Here is a 19,650-nt window from a genome sequence, read left to right on the forward strand (position 1 = left end):
TAGGTGTTTTAAGTATCAGTCATGACAACCTCTGAAGCCCTCTACATTTTGGAGTTTAGGTTACACATTTTTCTTTTTGTACAATGTATGTTATAGGGTATTTTTGTCCTCATTTAAATCAGTCTTACCTAGTAAAATATGTTCTTTTTACTACTCTTAAAACAGAAAGCTTCTTAGGCTTGAAATCTGAACATTGTTTTCAATAAGCAAGAAGTTTTATGTAAATTTTTGAGAATTGTTTGTATGCCCTATGATAACTGTAAGGAGTTTTAGGTAACAATACCAGTATTGATGTGGAATTTTATCAAAGACAATATTGGTAAACACTTAAGAGAAATAATTATTGGTTCAAAATAGATTTCAAATCTATATCTGCTCAGAAGAATAGTATTCATGAAAATATATTCTCAAAAGATCAATGTATAAACTAAGAATTATTGTTGCTCTTACTTGCCTCAAAATACCTTTTCCATTTCATTACTTCAGTGAACTTGATGAGTATGATTCCTGTAACACTTCCTTAGGGTAATGAAAAAAGCCTTGCATTTTCATATTCATCATAACTTTGTGAATTTTTCATTATGTATGGTCAGAATAGACTATAAACAGTAGTCCAGTCTATTGAAGCATTGCCATTTTCTGAAAAAGGACTATTTTAAAATAGTATTGTTTTACCCAAAGGATCTTTATCCTATTTTTATTTAGTCATCTCTGCAACTATAGCAACAAATGTAGTGATGAATGCCTCATCAGTATAGCTGAAAAAGCGAGCAGACTTCCTCTTGCATCAATGATGAATGTCTTGAGAGGGTTTGCCAACTCTATGTGCAGGACAGCAAGGTCTGCAGAAAGATAGCAGTCCTTGGTCACAGATAAGATGGCTCTCTGATTGCACCAGCACATTCAAGTGTGAAAAAGTGGAAAACCCATACCTTGTCAGAATGGGTTTCATCAAAACTTTTGGAGTATGATTTGGAGTTGCTTGGCGTAATTTTTTTTTTCCAGTGTAGCTGGGGTTTGCTTGGGATCAAGAAAAGAATCAAGTGTACTTCATCACATCTTATTTTTGTTTTGAGAAGCTTTAATTTTTGAAACATGTTCTCAGGATGCAGTTTGAACTTCACAAGAGAATGCTCTAGATCTCTTTTTTACAGCCTCCCTCCATCATTCTTTTCTATGATCTGAGTTAAGACATTCCATTTCATTCTTTTTAATAAAAATAATGTATCAGTAAATGTATGTTAGATTGTGTGGACTGTAGGAAGATTACTCAAAAGGCCAGGAGCCTCGCTGCTATATTTAATAGTAGAAAAAGTGGCAAAACCTTTTAATTATACCAGAAAAAACGAATGTTTTCCATGTAGACCTAGTTATTGCCAGTGAAAAAGTGGGAAGTAATTATTTGAAACAGCAGTAAACTTTGTGCTGTGTTATATAATACATCCACTAATGAAAATGTTCTTCGAGTTATGGATTTGGAACTTAATGCCAGAGTTAGGTACTGACTGATTTTTTTTTTTTTTTTTTAATCTGGAAATCAATTTACTGTGAAATGAAATGCACTCTTAAAGTGCAATTATAAAGTATGACAGTGTTTGTAGTTGTGTCTTGAGATTTAGTTTTGGATTTTGGAAATAAAAGCTGTGTTTTTATAATATTGCCTAGAGGGTTATTTCAAGCTGTTTGGATGGACTGTTATTTTTTGTAAGACTGAGTTTTAGTGGTCAGACCAAAGAAATGGACAATCACTGGAGAGCAGGTTGTATATTCTCAGAGTCTCTAAAAATATTGCCTTGTTGAACACTGATATTGATGAAGAAAGCAGTATCACTAAAGCTTTTTTCCTCTATAATCAATTAAACACAGATTAGTATTTTAGTGTTAGCTGGGAACTTCCTTTTAATGTAACTTCCAGGTTCTTTTAGACATTTTTCAGCAAAGTTGAATTTTTGGCGTTTATCATTACATTTGCATGATTGGTCACTTTTGTTGCATAGCTTGCTTTCTTTGCATTTATTGGTTTGCATCAGAATTCAAGGAGATGATATGGTCAAATTCTCCCACCCGTTGTGTAAGGAATGCAGCAGTCAGTGGAAGAAGCTGAGTTTTAGGTTGGTGCTTTAAATGCTTCATACTCTTAGGCTTTGAACCATGGCCTTGTATTTACAGGAATATTATGCTTTTCAGCAAGACTTTATTTTCATTATATTGAGCAGGAAGTACAGGTGCATAGAAATAATTATATTTTTGAAGTGGTCCATTCTTGGCTTTCCTTGCTTAAACCAATTCACAGTTCTCTTGCAAGGCTTTTTTGTGTGGACAGTTTCAGTCTGGATGTCATCACTAAAGCCCATTGTCTAGTGAAAATTCTGTCTAACAGGAGTAGGAAAAAAGTTCCTTTCTGTACGGTCTGTGGTCCCATGGAGAATTGTGCCCATCACTCTCAATGGAACAAAAGGGCTAAAGGTTAAGCAATGATACAGGTCAAGTGAACAACCTTTTGCAAATGTTAGCACACTGTATGTCAATGACTTGTCAGTTTTAGACTATTATCTGGTTTTAAAATGACAGCTTGTCCTAGAGGGATTAGAGAGAAGGTAATCTCTGCTAGAAGATTAAATGGTTTAAAAGTTTTCAGTCAAATCTGTGAACTGACAGGTGATTTTACTTTGTTCTCCTTGTTTATTTGACATTTGGATTTTTATTTTTACTTTTTAAAACCGCTTTTGTTGTAGTTAGGAGAGGTGGAATGTTTAGAGTTTATATCAATAAAGGTATAGCTCCTGTTGAGATGGTTTGCTTTAAAAAATTAAGTGGCTGTGGACTTCTGATGATGCAGGAGAACATGTAAGTGCACACTTTGTTGCTCTTCATGTGTTTTGCAGGCAGCTGTAAGCTAGTGTTTGCATGCCCTGAAAGAGCGAACCCTGATAAAGGGCAGAATATGCAGACATTGCTCACCCGTGTCTGCCAAGAGAGCTGTTAACCAAAACTGACTGAAAATGACAAGGCCCTGTCTTACATCCCCAAGCTGCCCACAGACAACACGAGGAGAAGCTTTGCAGTCATGGGACAGAAGAATTGCATGGCAGCAATGGTGGTTGCAGAAGTGTCAAATACTCTATTTATTGAAGATCTTGAAATCCCCATCTCTGTGGAGAGAGAATGTTACCATCTGGAGGTTTTTTATTGCCAAGAAGACCTGTTTCCTTTGTTTTTATTTTTGTTTTGATTTTCTATGCCTTCAGGAGTAGTTTAATCAGCTCACCTTTCAATCCTGCATTTCCTGACCTAGATTGGCAGCCATTCTTCATGCCTGGCCTACATCATATTCCTCATTCCATCTGTTCTATTCCAAGGTTTTGGCCTATTTATCATCTAATCGCATTTTAGTTGTCTTCTAACCCATGTCCCCTCTACCATTTTGTTTCTGTTTGTTTTTATTTTTCATGTCTTACATTTCTTCCTCACTCCTGTTCCATCTCCCCAAGAATGGAAAGTTTATTGGTGTAAAAGCAGTATTGCCTTATTTCACCCTTAGATACTTTTGTGCTGGTGTAACCTTCACTTAAATCTTCTTTTTGGCATGCTTTTCTTCTGTAAACACAAACAATCATTGACGTGAGGAACTTAGTAAACAGAGACTAAGAAGCTGCAAAGATATTACCTTATTCTTATACTAGAATTTGAAATCTTGGCAGCTGTCTTATATCCCAGCATGTAGTACTTCGGCTTGATTGTTCAAAGTTATTTTACCAATGAATTGTAGAGGTAAGTACAGCCAATCAGCCCAACTGGTAGCTTTGTAAGTTGTAAGATGAAATAGGTGACTAAACTGCAGATCTTGAGTTGAATGTAGGTTACTGCCACTTGAAATTCAGTGCTTGAACTGCAGCCAGCTGCAGCACTGCAATGATGTGAATACTATTCGGTAAATATAATTTCTGTCAGTGGGAGGTTGGGGGTAGCAGAGGCTTTGCAGGCCAGTAGAGGTGGGGAGCCCAGCTGCTCCTGACTGTTCCTTTACTTTCTGTGAGACAGGGAAGCATCAGCTACTTGCTTAGGTTTGGGTTCCCTCAAGCTGGGGCAAACACTGACTCAGCTGTGGCTAACTTCTCAGCCTCCTTGCTTTGCTGGAGTCACCTAAGGAGACCCATTCATGAAGAAGAATCTGTGTTTGTTTCCTGGAGTAAACAGAATAGGATTAGGCTACTTGCTTTTGGTTATTATTATTTATTATGTTGAAGGTCAAATATAATATTTCAGTACAGTAGTATTTTGGTTAGGAAAGAAGTTTTTTCTTTTTGTTTAAGAAATTATTCACATATTAGTTAAGTTTCACATTTTTCAGAAAGTGGTCTACTGAAGTTAAAACAAACAGTCTTGGATATTTCCATGAAGGATTATTTTCATAACTTGTGGCCCATGTTAGATATTGCTAGTGGTACAAATAAATTAATGTAGAATGATTCAGATGTGGAATATGTAATTAAATTTTGACTTTTCAAACTATCATATGAGAAAGAAAGCATTGAAACTAGTGGAAAAATAAAGCTGTATGGATGAAGTATTCTACTTGGTGCACACTGTAAGTTTAAACATCAGGACAGTACATATTCAGCTTAGCTTTTAACAGTTTAACATTAGATTTGAACATTCTAACATTTTTGTTAATGTTAATAATTTTGTAAATTATTTCTTCTGTATTTTGTACAGTGGAAAACTATATACTTTTCTGAGTAGGAAAAGTGTCTTTAACAATGATTTCTTATTTCAGTTCTATGGAGTATTACCAAACCAGGGAAATGCAAATCTGTTTGGACCTATTTACCAGTTGGTTTGCCAGTATGGACAATTGAATTGTATATTTGATATCTTCTGAATTAGTTAGAAGACTCAGCTGTGGTGACTAAGTGGGTCACTCCACTCATTAATTGAGGGGCAACTGTTTAATATTGTCCATTGTGCCACTTCACAGCCTGTCACTTTCCAAACTGCCTTCTGGCAATGCAGCTCCACAGGGAAGCCATCAGCCTTTTCTCCTATTGGAATGATGTTCAAGAGACATGCACTTAATTTGGATAAAATGAATAAAAGCACAAAGAAAATGGTAAAGATAGGGGTGAAATTTAAAGCAACTTATTATGATGCAAGATTATAGGACATTGCTGCTAGCTGTTTCTTGTAATATGCTCAATTTTGAGAAAAAACCCCCAAACCAGACCTTGAACAAAATTAATCTTTAAAATAAAGACATTTTAAAATCTTAGCATTTTACTATTATGGCTTTGCAGTTTTGATTTCAACTTTGTAGCAAATAAAGCCCTGAAGTGCCATTGCATAGCAGAAGAATCTGATTTTTTAAACATCCAGAATATAAAGTTAAACCTTAATTTTTGTGTTAAAATCTATGCTTCAGGCCCAGTATAAAATATTAGCCCAATTTGAATCAGGAATTGGAGCAGTAGATGTATGAAAACATTATGTTCTTGTATATCAGTTTTGTGTCTGACTGAATTATTTTATAAATTGTATATTCAGTTTTGTCTTTGTTGACAAGTCTTATTAGAAATGCTTAATAAAATAAAATCCTCAATTATCTGACTTAATTAAAACAGACCTATCCATGATTTTGGCAACCAGAGACCAGATTACATTGGAACAGTTTATGCAGGGGCTGGCTAACAGATTTACACAGGGACTGGGTAACAGATAAACCTTATCAAGTATGTAACAGTGGAAGACCGTTCAACCCCATTGTACTCAACCCAGTGCCATTCTTTCCTTTGAAATCAGAAGAACTATTAAATGTAGTATTTGGTCAAACACAGAGAATTAGGGAGCTTGCAAGCATAGGTATCATGAGAGCCTTGCTCAGTTGAAGACATTACAAACTTTACTGAGCATCTTTCGACCATTCAGGAATGTCATAGATTGCAGCTAATGTGTAAATAGATCAAAGCATTTGCTACTGGAGCCTATTGAATCTCCTCTGGCTCCAGCAACACTGTCATCTCAGATGGGTGTGTTCTGCCAGGTAGCAGAGTGTGGGGAGAGTGATGTGGGTGACATCCCCATACCTGAAAGAAAGAAAATGAAGGCACCATGCAGTTTGAAACAGAGAACTGTGAAGAGCACAGTACATGAAATGGCCAAGCCATGAAATATATTGCTGTTTCTTTGTCAGGAAAAATAAATATGAAATATTGCTGTTTGTCAGGGTCATTCCCACAAAGCTTCAAGGAGTTCACATTTCTCTAATATTGAAGCTATCACAAAAGTCAAAGTTTCTTGGAGGAGTTCATTTCTGTTATTTGAAAGAAGCATTTGAAAACATCGTAGTTAATTGATGTCAGTTTCTCAATTGTGTTTTTGAGAAGAGATTGACAGTGAGAAATGCCTCATGCTTATTTTGAATTCAGGAATGCAGATGTGCTGTCAAATTAAGCATTAACACACATAGCACTTATGTTATTCTTGGGTATTGTTTTGAATATATTAGGTGCATAACCTTTGGAGTTGTTCACTCAGAACCAGCACATGGGTGACAGCTCAGTGGGGCTCTTACTGTAGCATGCTCTAGGTTTTTCTAAGATGTCTCCAAATAATAAAGAAACATGGCATACAGCTAGTGTTATTAGCATATTTGAAGAGTGCTGTTAATGAATTAGCTGCAAAGCCAAGAGGATATTAAAAAAAAATAATAAGAACCATCAAACTTGATTTCCTGCCACCCTCACAATGTATTTTACTCTTGTCCACAATAGCATTTTTTTCCTATGTGGCTGGGTAGTGAAATCAAGCTAATGTGGTACTTAGACTTTCACATCCAAGGTTGCATCCCAACATGCTTTTTCCTAAGAGGTGCCTCATGGCACAAAGCAAGCAAGCTACAAGGTTGAATCTCTTTGGCTTTCTTGCTTGGAGGTGTTGCTCATTCCCTATCACATGAGTATAAACTGGAATTTCTATTGCTTTCCTCTCCTGGAAAAATATATGGACTCCAGTGAAGACTTTTCTGCAGAATTGCTGTTCTAAAAGGTAATGAAGAGTGGTGTCATTAGAATGCTAATGACCAGCCACTAGTAGTTTGGGTCCTTGTCAGTCACTGACTATGAAATTATATGGGCAAAGGGTTGAGGAAGACACTCTGCAGTGGTTGTGGTTCTTGAAATTATGTTATTTTTGGTCTGTGGTCTGCTGACTAGCACTAAGTCTTCAGCATATTTGACTTTTACATGTTTGACTTTGACACAAGGGAGTCTGGGAGCCCTTCACATCACACTTTTCAGCAGGAAACAGACTGCTTGGAGCCTAAGTGCAGACTGCAGGTACCAGTGGCAGCCTACATCTGCAGCCTTTCAGCTTCATCCACTTGGAATGCAAGAGGGCCATCAAATGAGAACATGTTTATAATACATCTGAGAGGGCTGTTGTGCCAATGAGATGTGTAAATGTTTCTTTCAATGCTCCTGCTGAGTTTCTAACTCGTTGTAAACAGAAGGGAGTACGTAATTGCCAGAGCAAACCCAGAATTAGGTCACCTTCCTTCCTCTCTGTGCATCCACCTGTCTGTTGCCACTTCATGTTATTTCAACTTTGCTGCTCCCACTGTTACTAGTGCAGAGCTTGTGGAGGTTCACTGGAAGTGCCCAGGTGACTTCCTGTGCTGCTATAATGGGCTGTACATGGGAGAGGTGACCCCTGATAAATCTGACTTCCACAAAGTGTTGGGAAATACTAGAAAGTGACCCTACCACAAAAGGATTTCTTCTTGCCATTACCTGTAATTAAAACAAATGGAAGGCTGTCAGTGAATGGTTTTTTGTGGAATATGAATTTCAGATTGAGCATCCTCTAACAGTGTTTTGCTATATGAGCTGTTAGGACCATATGTATTTGAATACCATGAGCGATGCTCAAAAGGGTAAAGCAGTGTATTCTCTACAGCAGTGCTTGCTAACCATCCATGGAGGAGTGTAGACAGGAAGCTACACATATTCTTCTAGCAAAAAAATGTTTGTTGCTAGAAACTGGTCAGTCTGTGAAGTATTCAGTATTATTAAACACACCTTTGATTGACCTTTCAAAAGAGAGAAACATGCCTTGCACGCTCACTTTTTTTGGGCTGCAAGTTTCCTATCTTTAGCAAGTCTTTAGTGTTGGACTCTGGTCTAGTGTGTTTAAAATTATTAGGGTATTCCTTATGGAATTTTTAAAACATACTTCAGTGACCAGTTGTTGCCAATGTGTTTTTGTTGTGGCTGTTGGCTATTCCTACACCTAACAGATGGCTCTCGTGTACATTGACAAGCTGTGGGATAGCTGAGCATTACTAATAAAACCTATCACATGTTAAACTTGACCTGACATTAATCAAGTTTTGAATGCTACAAATGATTCATGGATAATAATTAGTCTCTTGATCATATTAGTGAACATCAGTCTCACAATACTGCCATTATCTGCTTTCATTCTTATAGGGAACAAATCTATTGCCATAATTAGGTGTTTTTCATATCTTTTGAGCCAAAATGTTCTGTATGATTAACTTGGTAAAGAGGTTATTTTTAGTCTTTCAGTATAATTGATTTCAGAGCTTCTAGTAAATTAACAAATTGAAAGGCTTTCCATAAAATAATATTTTATAAAAAGTATATATTTTAAAATTTTATCAACTGAAAAATTCCCATGTGTCTTTACACAGTCATTTGGTGTATTTTTCATCACCATATGATTCAGCTGTTGCCAGAGATTACACAGTTCAAAATAGTGGTGATTTTGTTAAACAGGTGAACCTTGGGATTTTACTTTTACTCTTTTTGTTTAGTTACTGGGTTACTGGTTGGCATCAAGTGCTTTCAATATGTACGCGTTCATACAGACATAATAATGTTGGCAGCTTTTCTCTGTTTTTGTCTAGAATTAGCATCTTGAGTTGGATGGCTGTGTGAAAGCTAGGATTCGAGCTTTGAGCATGAATTTTTTAAAGGATTTTCATACAGTTTTACAGCCTTGATTTTACAGCCCAAAAGCATGAAATTTCTTTTTAAGTAATGAGCAAGTGAGAAGTTTATACTTTGTGTTCCTTATGCAGTTAGGGCAAAGTAGATAATTTCACTGGTTTTCTAAAAATGTAGTAGTTATCTTCAATATGTGTTGGTTCCTAATTAGCATAGGAAACTTCTTTAAGCAATTGCTTCTTAGAGAGCTCAGTTTTTAATTTATTTTCTACAGTTTTTGATCCTACTTTTCCTTTATGCATATTTTAGATCATTGACATGGCCCAGGAAATATTTTGTTACTTCATAATTTTTTCTTAGCATATTAGCTTTAGAATGTTTAGTATAAGCTGTAATTTTCTGACGGTGCTCTCAGTTATTATGATGCCTTTTCTTTCTTGCCTTTTATTGCTGGTAAGATAAATATAGCTGAATGCAATGACTAATGAAGGAGGATACATTATAGTATTGGACATTACCCTGATGCAGATACACTTCAGCTGATACTGTTCTTACACCATTTATTTGACGTAAGATAGCATATCGTATTTTGATTAGGTAATGAGACTGATGCAGGGGAAACCGGGTCATGTTAAATTATTGAAAATCTGCTTTTCAGCATTTTTTTAGATCATTTGGAGGAAAACTTGAAATCATGTTTATGAGAGATCATTTGTGGTTTTGAGAGGGAACAATGAAGCAGAAATCGTTACTTTATTACCATATGTTAAGTCACACTCCTGAGACCATGGGCTGTGATTTCAAGATCTTCAGAGTTACTTGGAAGGAGCCACTTTGAGGCAAGCAGCCAGTCAAATTGGCTGGTCAAATACTTTGGCAAGTGCTCAAGGATGCAGAGATCTCCTTGAAAGGAGACTCCTGTGAAAGAGAACAGGGAGTGCATTTTTTCCTGCTGCTGTGGCCCTTCTGGAATATTCTTTCTAGTCTAAATGGCATGGTTTCATTTGATAAAAAAATTGTATCTGTGGGATATCTTTTGAGGACACATTGAAATATTTGAAGAGTTACATCTGCTTCCTTGTGAAATGTTTGAAATGTGAACCTTGTTTCTAAAAAAAAAAAACCTCTAAGAGATGTCTTGGTCAGAGTCTAAAAAGAGGAGCAAGGAAGAAAAGTTGAAGGAAGAAAAAAATTGCTGAAAAATAGGAATTAAGTTTTTAATTGCAAAGGCAGTACTTCATTGGACAGCTTAATGAAGATTGTGACTCTCCATCACATCGTGCTGTAATTTGAGATTGCAGAGCTTTCTAAATAAATTACTTGGCACTTGAGCATATCACTTGAAGAAGAACTTAAATATGTGTGAGAGGAGATGGTTTCATCCTCATAGCTGTCTGAAAGTTAGTATGAAATGGTGATCCAGATCATGTCTGGTTTGGAGCAGGGAGGGTGGAAAGCAATAGAATGGCCAGAGATGTGTCTTTGATCCTCTCCCACCCACCCCCAGATTATTAATTTACACTAGGTTTGTTTAGATCAGCTGTTTTACTTGCAGTGCAATGTTAGATGAGTTGTTGGTATCCTGAATATGAAAAAGATAAAAGTCTGCATGGATTGAGTTTCATGTGTTTGTTTTTGGTTTTTTTTTTTCCTTTTTTAAATCTATACTTCAGAAGGTGTGTGCTCCCTTTAATCCCCAAAACCATGAATTCCCTGGAGTCACTAAAGTTTGTTTTGAAAGTTTTACCATGTATTTGTAGTAATTCAGTCAGTGAACCAAAGTCAAAACTTCTCTGAACACTTTGGTTTGGGCTCTATTTCTGTTAAAATGTGAACTAGCAACTTCTATTTGTGGAAAGTTTGAGATTCTGGGTTTAATTTTTAAATAATATATGAAACTTTTCTCCCCTATGACATAGTCACTCACATGGTTTGATGATTTTTTGCTTTGAGACTGAAAGCAGCTGTTTGGTTCTTGATACCTTCTCTGCTTTTAGACACAAAACAAACCAAAGAAGACGTGGTGCTGCAGGACAGGAGAAACTGGAAAGGTTCTGGTGAGGAGGAAGGAGCTACAGCCATAGCTTAGAGGACCACTTCCCTCACTTGATATTAAGCTGCATTTGATAGTATTTTGAAACATTGCACAGCAGCCTGTGTATCATCTGAAAGGAAGCTTATACCCTACCAAAAGCATGCTTACTTCTTTTCCAGGAGGCCTCCTTTTCAAAATATACTGTTTGCAAGCTGGAGTGTAGAATGTTAGTAGCTTGGATGATAGCTCCATCATTGCCTGATACAGACTGATGTATTTTTCGGAAATGTGATTGTTGGGATTAGTCTGAGCCAGACTATTTTTGCATTATTTTAACTGATCTTAGCATAAAAAACACTGTGTGGGATTTCTGATGTCATTCAAAACCAGGATTTATGAAGATTTATGTAGTAGGTTATCTACAGAGATGTATGAGCTCATGTTTATAAACGCGACGGTTGTCAGGATGTGAGAATTTCTTTGAGGCTGATGGAGAGGGCTGTCATCCTTGGAGAAAAGGGATGGTCCTTTAAGTTGGACTGAAACCGAAGATGGTGAACATGCTGGCTCTGTGAAGTTAGGAATGACAGTAGGCCCATGTATGAAGGTGTTTTATGTTCTGGCTGACTGACAATTCAATTAATAGTTTATTTGTAACTAATACTTTAGAGTGAAGTATGTTCCCTGTTACAGCTCTCTGTAGAGTGAACAGGTCCTGATGATCAGTAATTTGAAGATTAGTCTGGAAAACTCCATAGGGACTGCAGGCAGAGTTGTTCTATCTTGACTTGAAGTGAAGCATATAGCAGTTCTGAAATTGAAAATGCAAGGAAAAGGGACATGTATTTTTCTTGTATTATAACATTCAAGGGGATTTTTTTTCTGTATCCCTAAGTATTTCAGGAGACTAGCAAATAGTGTAAATTTTGAATCAGAAATACAGACAAAATGTTTAGCAATATTTGCATATTGTGACACAGGAGATCAATAATTGTGATGTGTGTACAAGGACCTTAGAAAATTATTCTGTAGAAAGTCAGTATGACTTTGCAGAGTCATCATTATATTTTAGAATCCTCATAACTCACATTGTGTTGTGTTTCCATGAAATTTTTTTTTAGTAAGGGGAAGGAAAAGGCACAGTAGTACTTGCTGGACTTACTTATTTTATGAATAATGTAATATCATTGAACTCATAGAATTATGTGTCTTGGCTCGGAAATACCAAAACATTAATGAAAACCTACTAGCATTCTACGGAATCTGTATGCACCTAAATTTTCTCCCCTTCCTGCTGAAGGAGAAAAATGATTTCTTTGTTGGCATAAGTACAGAGAGATCTCCAAAGCGTGAATTTTCAATTATCCACAGAAGAACTGCTGACTGGTTCAGTGTTTTAGCAAAATCAGCTTCAGCAAGTTATTAGTGCTCTTTTGCTGCTCTTCTTCTCAGTGGTTAAGGAGCAAGGAGAAATCCTCTTACTCATCATACAGCTCCACTCAATCCATACAATTATACCATTCTTTTGCTTAGAGAAGTGTTATTAGATGTAGGGATAATTTTAAATTTAGTTGCAAAGTATGAAAGAAAAAGTTTTAAATAATGAACTGTAATAGGAGTATATGGCTTATTGCAATGTTCACAGGGAAGAAGGAAGCTGAAAGGAGTGAATGAAGGGGATCTCAGGTGGAAATAGATGCCATGAGGCAACATGGAATTGGATGCCAGAAGAGCTGGTTCACATGTATCATTTACCCATTTTTTATAAAATGTCATTTAGATGCATTGCACTTTATCTGATCCATGGCAGTCATCCCAGTCAAGCAGGTGTGCTATTTATCATGGCTCTGATTAAAAAAGACCATTCTGTTCAAGTTAATTAGAAATTTGAATGTGTGGAATGTTGAGCAACGTTTTTTAAAAGATTAACCATGATATTTTCATTTGAAGTTCATAAACTGGAAAAATATAACTTTTTTAGAGTAAAAAATACTAGCTTGTATGTCAGACATTCCTTTTCTGCTCATTTCCATTTCATTCCAAATCTTCTGCAATATTCAATGTCTGTGTATTCTGCTGTTCACAGACAACCTTTACATAGTTTCATTCTCAAGAAAATTTTTACGGGAATAATGCCAGGGAAAATGTACATTCCTTCCTCTCTTCCCTGCCCCCAGTTGCTAATCCTTTCTGGTCAAAATTCCTTTCTAGAGAGAGTGTTATCATTCAAATACATGTAATTGATCTAATGAGAATGAAAGCAGAATAACTGGGAGTACAAAGAAGTGTAGTTATCTGTTGAGGCTTGCTCTGGATTTAAAATCCTTTTGTCTTTGCTGTCTAAATGACACTTGGGAGGAGCTGTCTTAGTGAAAACACTGTGGGCCTCCAAACAGAACATGTTTGACTCTGAAACTGTGCGGGAGATTTATTGGACAGATTCCTTTACATTTTGTAATTCTGGCTAAGTAGTGAACGAAAAGTATCTGAATGTATTTCTGAAATGGAAAAATTTTGATTTTATATTTTTATCTCCATTTATCAAGTTGTAATAGTACTTGAATGTAGCTTTCTAAAGCTACATGTTCACCAGAGTGGAGAGAGTTGCAGGCCAACCAGCATGGTAATTATTTTCTGCTTTTGCACATACTCCAACTTTGAAGATTGTTTCTATATTCTTAAGTTTTATTTTGGGATGGAATACGTAATTCAGTTCTGTAAGCTCCAACACTGAAGTTACTGTCTCCTCAAATTGTAATTTCCTTAACAACTTCAAAAACAGAGGCAGAATCAGAGGTGATTGATTCTTCTCTTTGCCACTTTGGTTAATGCCTTTGGATAGGTTTGTCAGAAGTTTATAAAAGGTAGTCTTAACTAATTAGAAGTTTCTGTTTTGTTTTTGTTTGCTTGGTTTTTGTTTGTTTGTTTTTAAATATCATTATTCCTTAATATTAACATTATTCAGTGAGAGGTTTTTGGTACCTGAATTTAATGAAATCAGTCTTGTGCATTTTTGTAAGTTTGAAGCATACTCTTATGACAGATGACTGGCCAGTCAATTTTTGAACTGCTAAGTAACTTGCAAGTGATCCATGGAAGACTTAGCTTGTGTAGAAATTTAAAAACCCCATTATTTTTAAAACTTTTTGACATGCATTTAAATATTTTTCCAGTGCACTCATTGCTCTAATAAAAACAAAGACTAACAGTGGATTTATGAAAGAATTTGGAATTATTTTATTGTTATTTTGTGTAGTCATATGGTAGCAGATGCATTACATTGTGAACTTCAGCTATGAATTTCAAGATAGCAACAAGTCAGCAGCAAGGTGCAGCTTCAAGTTTCAATTATGGGTTTTCTCTTCTGAACAATTGTGTTTTCATCGGAATTAAATATTCTTAAAGTACTTTTCCACTTGAGAGTACTCACATAGTGTGTTTTTTCCAGTTAAATTATATCTAAAAGTTCAATAGTGAAAGCCTTCTTTGTTGTTGGAGATATAGGCACAAATATAGGCTAATGACTGGGTAAAAGAAAAAAAAAATTTTTTTATAGGAAAATGATCAGTCATTCTGTGCAAACAGTTACAGGTTTAAGTGAAATATGTTGAATCATTATTGTTTGAAGTATTTGGCCAACAGGCTTTTGATCCACAAAACAAAATTGTATTGCCTTTATTTGTACAGCCTTAGTAGGATACAAATGTTAGTTCTCAGCTCCTTTCATACTTTATTGACTTCATTTGAATAATTTGGTCAGCAGGTCATTAAGTTGAGCTCTAGAAAGGAAATTGTACAAAATTAATGAACCAGGCCAAAATGATGCTTTTAAAACTGACTGTGATTTACTGGTTCTGTATTTGCTGTGTTTTATCACCATGTGGTTACTTTTACGCCAAAGTTTTTTCAAATGTTACTAAAAGTATCTACAACTTCAGGACAGAGTATTAATCTCAACAGTAAAACAAATTGAAATTAATAAGGAGATATTTTGGTAATTCTCCTAATTTTTGCTATTACTTGTCAGTTGTAATTCTCCTTGGTTATTTGCTTTTCCTTAGGCAAGTTAGAATTTAATATGGAAGTATATAATCAATTCTCATAACTGTTGACTAGCTGGTTTCAGTAGTTTTTTTAATTAGATGGTTTTTCTCTGGTAAATTCATCTTGATGGATATATTTACCTCCATACAGAATTCACAGTTGTTGAAAGCATTAAATAGAATATTCAATATTTGTATTCAAGATACAAATTAATTCAAAGAGTTGGTTTTACAGTCACGTAGCTGTGTTACTGGTTTATGCCCTAGTTAGAAAGTCTGTCAAACATGAATTTCAAATGTTGCCCTGAAGTATTTTTCAGGAAATAAGTTCAATCTAAAGTTCTACTTGTGTGTTAAAATGGCAAATGGATTTTCCAATTTGCCCACAAATGACTGTGGTGTCCTGTATTAGAATTGATATTCCTTAGTTTTCTAGTATATAGAATCGTCTTGGTTTCTAAGTATTTCTTTTTGGACAAATAATTTTCTAGCCTTTAGTATTCTTTGTAGAAACTGCTACTTTGCTGACGTTGACATTTCCCAAGCTCTAATGTTAAACCATAAATAAGCTGTTTATTGGCAAACGATTGCAGTAGTAGCATATAATCCACTACTACTCACTTTGATGTGCATTTCTCTATGGAAAAAGATTTTCTTTCTCTTTTGTTCTACAGCTCCTGGAAGGAAACTTTGCCAGAGAAGTTAGCCATGAAGTGGATGGACTAATATTTCAGCCTACAGGAGTAAGTAGCATAAAGAATGGATTTTTTCTCCCTTTAGTTCCAGATGAAATTCTTGCTCTCTCTCCCCACTCATCCATCTACTAGCTAGCTAATCTTTGTTTTGGTCAGGATTACTTTGCAGTGTTTTTTCTGACTGGTTGCCATCTCATTTGTAGTATGTGTGATTTCTTACTAATTAACAGTGGTACTGTTCAGGAATCATCTCATGTTTTTTTAGAGTATGTACTATGGATGTGTGCTGCTAAATAATGAAGGATTTTCTATGACTGCATGCATTCCTTGAATCTTTCAACCATTGATTTGAGCTCTCACATTATTTTGCTTTTTCAAGGATGTTCACACATTAAAATTTCATTAAAATTTGTGACTCATGTTGCTTTAGTGCAATTGAAACATGATAAATTCTTGAGCCATGTCTGCCAGTGTAAAGGTATATGAGTGGCCTGGGGAGAAGTTACCAGAAGTACTGCAGACAACCAGAAAAAATAATGCAAGTGGTTCTCAAGCTAGCATGGCCTCATCTATTCTATTACTGCTCCTGTTGCATCAGATACAGTGGATACACTGCAGTGTGTGTTGTATATTGGCATAGATCATGGCTGTAGCATCATCCATCTTGACTTTTTTCTTAGCTTGTAAATCATAGGATGGTTTGAGTTGGAAGGGACTGTAGAGATCATCTAATTCCAGTCCCCTGCCAGAGGGGAGTAGGGACACCTTTTACCCCATCAGCCTGGCCTTGAATACTTCCAGGGATGAGCATCCACAGCTTCTCTGGACAACCTGTTTCAGTGCCTGACCACCCTCATAATAAAGAAAATTTTCTTTAAATTTCTTCTGAATATCTAATCTAAACCTATTCTCTTTCAATTTGAAGCCATTCTCTCTTGTTCTGTCAATACATGCCCTTGTCAAAAGTCCCTCTCTATCTGTTTTTGTAGGCCCATCTTAGATATTGGAAGGCTGCTCTAAGGTCTCCCTGGAGCCTTCTCTTCTCCAGGTTAAACATCCCCAACTCCATCAGCCTGTCTTTGTAGGAGAGGTGCTCCAGCCCTGAGATCATCTCAGTGGCACTTCTCTGGGCTTGTTCCAATAGGTCCTTGTCGTTCTTATGCTGGGGGTCCCAGAGCTGGGCACAGCAAACCAGGTGGGGTCTCATGAGAGCACAGGGGCAGAATCACCTCCCTTGCCCTGCTGCCCTTGCTTCCTGTGATGCAGTCCAGGGTGTGATTGGCTTTCTGGGCTGCAGATGCACACTGCCAGCTTCTGTTGAGCTTTTGGTCCACAAACATCCCCAAATCTTTCTCCCCAGGGAGAAAGTCTTGATCCATTCTCCACCCAGTTTGCATTTGTGCTTGGGATTGCCCTGACCCAGGTGCAGGATCTTGCATTTGGCCTTGTTGAACTTGGATGTTTGCACAAGCCCACCTCAAGCCTGTCAGAGTCCTTCTGGATGCCATCCCTTCCCTCCAGTGTGTTGACTGAATCAAGCAAGGAATTGTTTTCAATTATTTCAGATTTGACAGATATTTCTACCCTTCCAGCTACTTGTGGAAAGTACCGTGGAAAGTACATGTGTATTCTTTTCCAGTTGAAACATATTTTTCCTGGTCTACTTCCTATACTGTAGATCTTAGCAAGGGGTGATGACACTCCCATTTGGAAATAAGATACACCTCTCTATTTCAAGTTCTACATAATTAAGCAATTAAGCCACATACTTTTTTTTTTTCATAGCTGTTTCCAATTTAAAGCAGAACTACTAGGGTAAAGAGTGTTCACACTTTCATAAGAAATCCTGATGATATCTTAGAATACAGTTAGAATTTAAAGCAGTTGTAAAAGTTTCTCACAAGCACTTCCCTGAAAATTGGAGGTTAAGCTAAGCAGAGTTACTACAGCTAAATTTGAAATTACCTTTTCTAGTTGAAATGAACTTGGTGAAGAATGTATCTCTTAGTCACTGTTACAGGAAATCAATTTCTGATGTTTTGTTTCTAGAACTTGTGTTTTCTGACTTAGCACACTAAAAAATTTATAACCCAACTAAAACAATTTTCTTTTATAAATGCTTATAAAGGTTATTAATCTTTAATGTATTTGTTTAAATTAATGTTCAAATTTTAATATTTTTTTCTGAGTATATGGAATGTAAGTTTGTTGCTTCTGTTATTAAGCTGATTTTCCTGGATGAAGCAATATGCAGTTTTCTCAGTGTAATGATTTTCTTAGTTGAGTAAATATAAGTAATTGTGCTGGTTTTCCACTACAGTAATATATTTAGAGTGAAAAATATTATTGTAGACCTGTTACTTGGGAAAGAAGCATTAAAGCTGAATAACTGAAAAGGATGAAGCTGATAGAGATGGCTTTTTGTTATGTGATACAGAGGGAATAAATAAATAGGCAACAATACAAGAACAACAGTATAACAGTGCATAAATGACCCCTTGAACATACAAGCTGAAATAATTTTTGTGTTGTAGTTGAATGCATGGTGTAGTAGATCTTTTCAGAGAGAAAACAACAACCTCCTGTTGCTGATTGGGGTGTAAAGCCCTGAACTTTGGTTATTGTGAGGGTTAGAGACCTTTATAAATCCTGTTTGTCTCAAGTGAAGAGACCATGACATATCCAGAAGAAAATTAAGAACCATATTTGTTGACCAAATTGATCTTGCAGAAAAAGAAAGGATAGACAGAAATGAAGCTGAGTGTTAGAAGATCAGGGAAGTTCAAGAACATCTTTTGGGAGCTCCTGAAATCCACTGTGTGTTTTGAGGAGTACACAAATGTAGACCAGAATTGAAGCAAAATCACAAAGAAGAATGAAGTGACAGCAGAGGAGGATAAACAGAATGTCAACATGTACAGGCAGAAAATTCTTTGGGGAAAATTGCCCACATGTACCATATTTTTGCTAGGTGAAGAAGAATGCAGAAGTTAACTATTTAATACAAGGAGAGTTGAGCTTATTAGTTCATACTGTTTGAAAGTCTTTTCTGAGTTTCTCTTCCCCTCTGCCCTGTTTTACTCAGAGGTGTTCCTCTTGTTGTCTGGTCTCAGACAAAGGCATCCAGACCTGAGTATATGGATATTCCCTGCTGTCCTGGTTCAGGGCAAATTTGGGAGAGAACCCCCAGAGGGGTTCCTCTAGAAAAGCAGATTCAATTGGCCCCTCCCCTCAACCGGTCCAGGAGAAAATACCTCCTTGGAGAAAAGTGGAAAAAACTGTTTATTAAACAATAAAACCTAAACGATATCAAACAATAAAACCCCTTGCTGCTCCAAAAGAGATGACAAAGTGAGAAAGTCCCTCCCCGGGTTGTGGCTCAGCTCACTCAGTCTCTGGTCAGTCCCTCCGGTGCTGGAAATGTCGCAGGCCAGGCCCGGCCTGGTGGGCCACAGGTGCAGCTGCCGGTGCTCCCCTGGGTGTTCAGTCCAGAGCAGGTTTAAACAGGTCCAAGGAAAAGGGAAAAAAACACAGTCCAGGGAACTTCTTTGCCTCAGCTGGTTAAAACTAACTAAAACAAAGGAGAGCTCTGTCCTGCTGTCTGTCCACCTGCAGACAGCACAGTCCAGGAGCAGGAATGTGGAGGAGTGAGTGCAGTGTCTGAAAAAAAACTGTGCGCTTCTTCTCTCCCCCCCTTCACTCTCTGGAGCAAGTCCTAAAGGTGCAAAACTTATTATTCAGCATAAACAGAATGAGACAACTGGGGATAAAAGCATCATATCAACCCAGGACACCTGCTAGCTACAGGCAGCACTGTTACTGGGAGTCAATATGGATGGAGAAAGGATATTTTGTTATTTTCAAGTTTGGTTTAATTCTGATTTGCAATAAAACTCAAAATATCCAAAATTATC

General features: G+C 36.6%; 1 protein-coding gene across 1 annotated transcript in view; it reads left to right on the top strand.

The window, feature by feature from the left end:
• Positions 1-19,650, top strand: part of RNGTT (RNA guanylyltransferase and 5'-phosphatase) — a 176,236-nt gene that overhangs the window by 64,159 nt on the left and 92,427 nt on the right. The window contains exon 12 of the mRNA XM_066547332.1: positions 15,716-15,784. Within this exon, the coding sequence (XP_066403429.1) occupies positions 15,716-15,784 (69 nt within the window). The remainder of the gene's footprint in view (positions 1-15,715; positions 15,785-19,650) is intronic.

Source organism: Molothrus aeneus, chromosome 3, assembly GCF_037042795.1.
Source record: "Molothrus aeneus isolate 106 chromosome 3, BPBGC_Maene_1.0, whole genome shotgun sequence".
NCBI classification, from domain to species: domain Eukaryota; kingdom Metazoa; phylum Chordata; class Aves; order Passeriformes; family Icteridae; genus Molothrus; species Molothrus aeneus.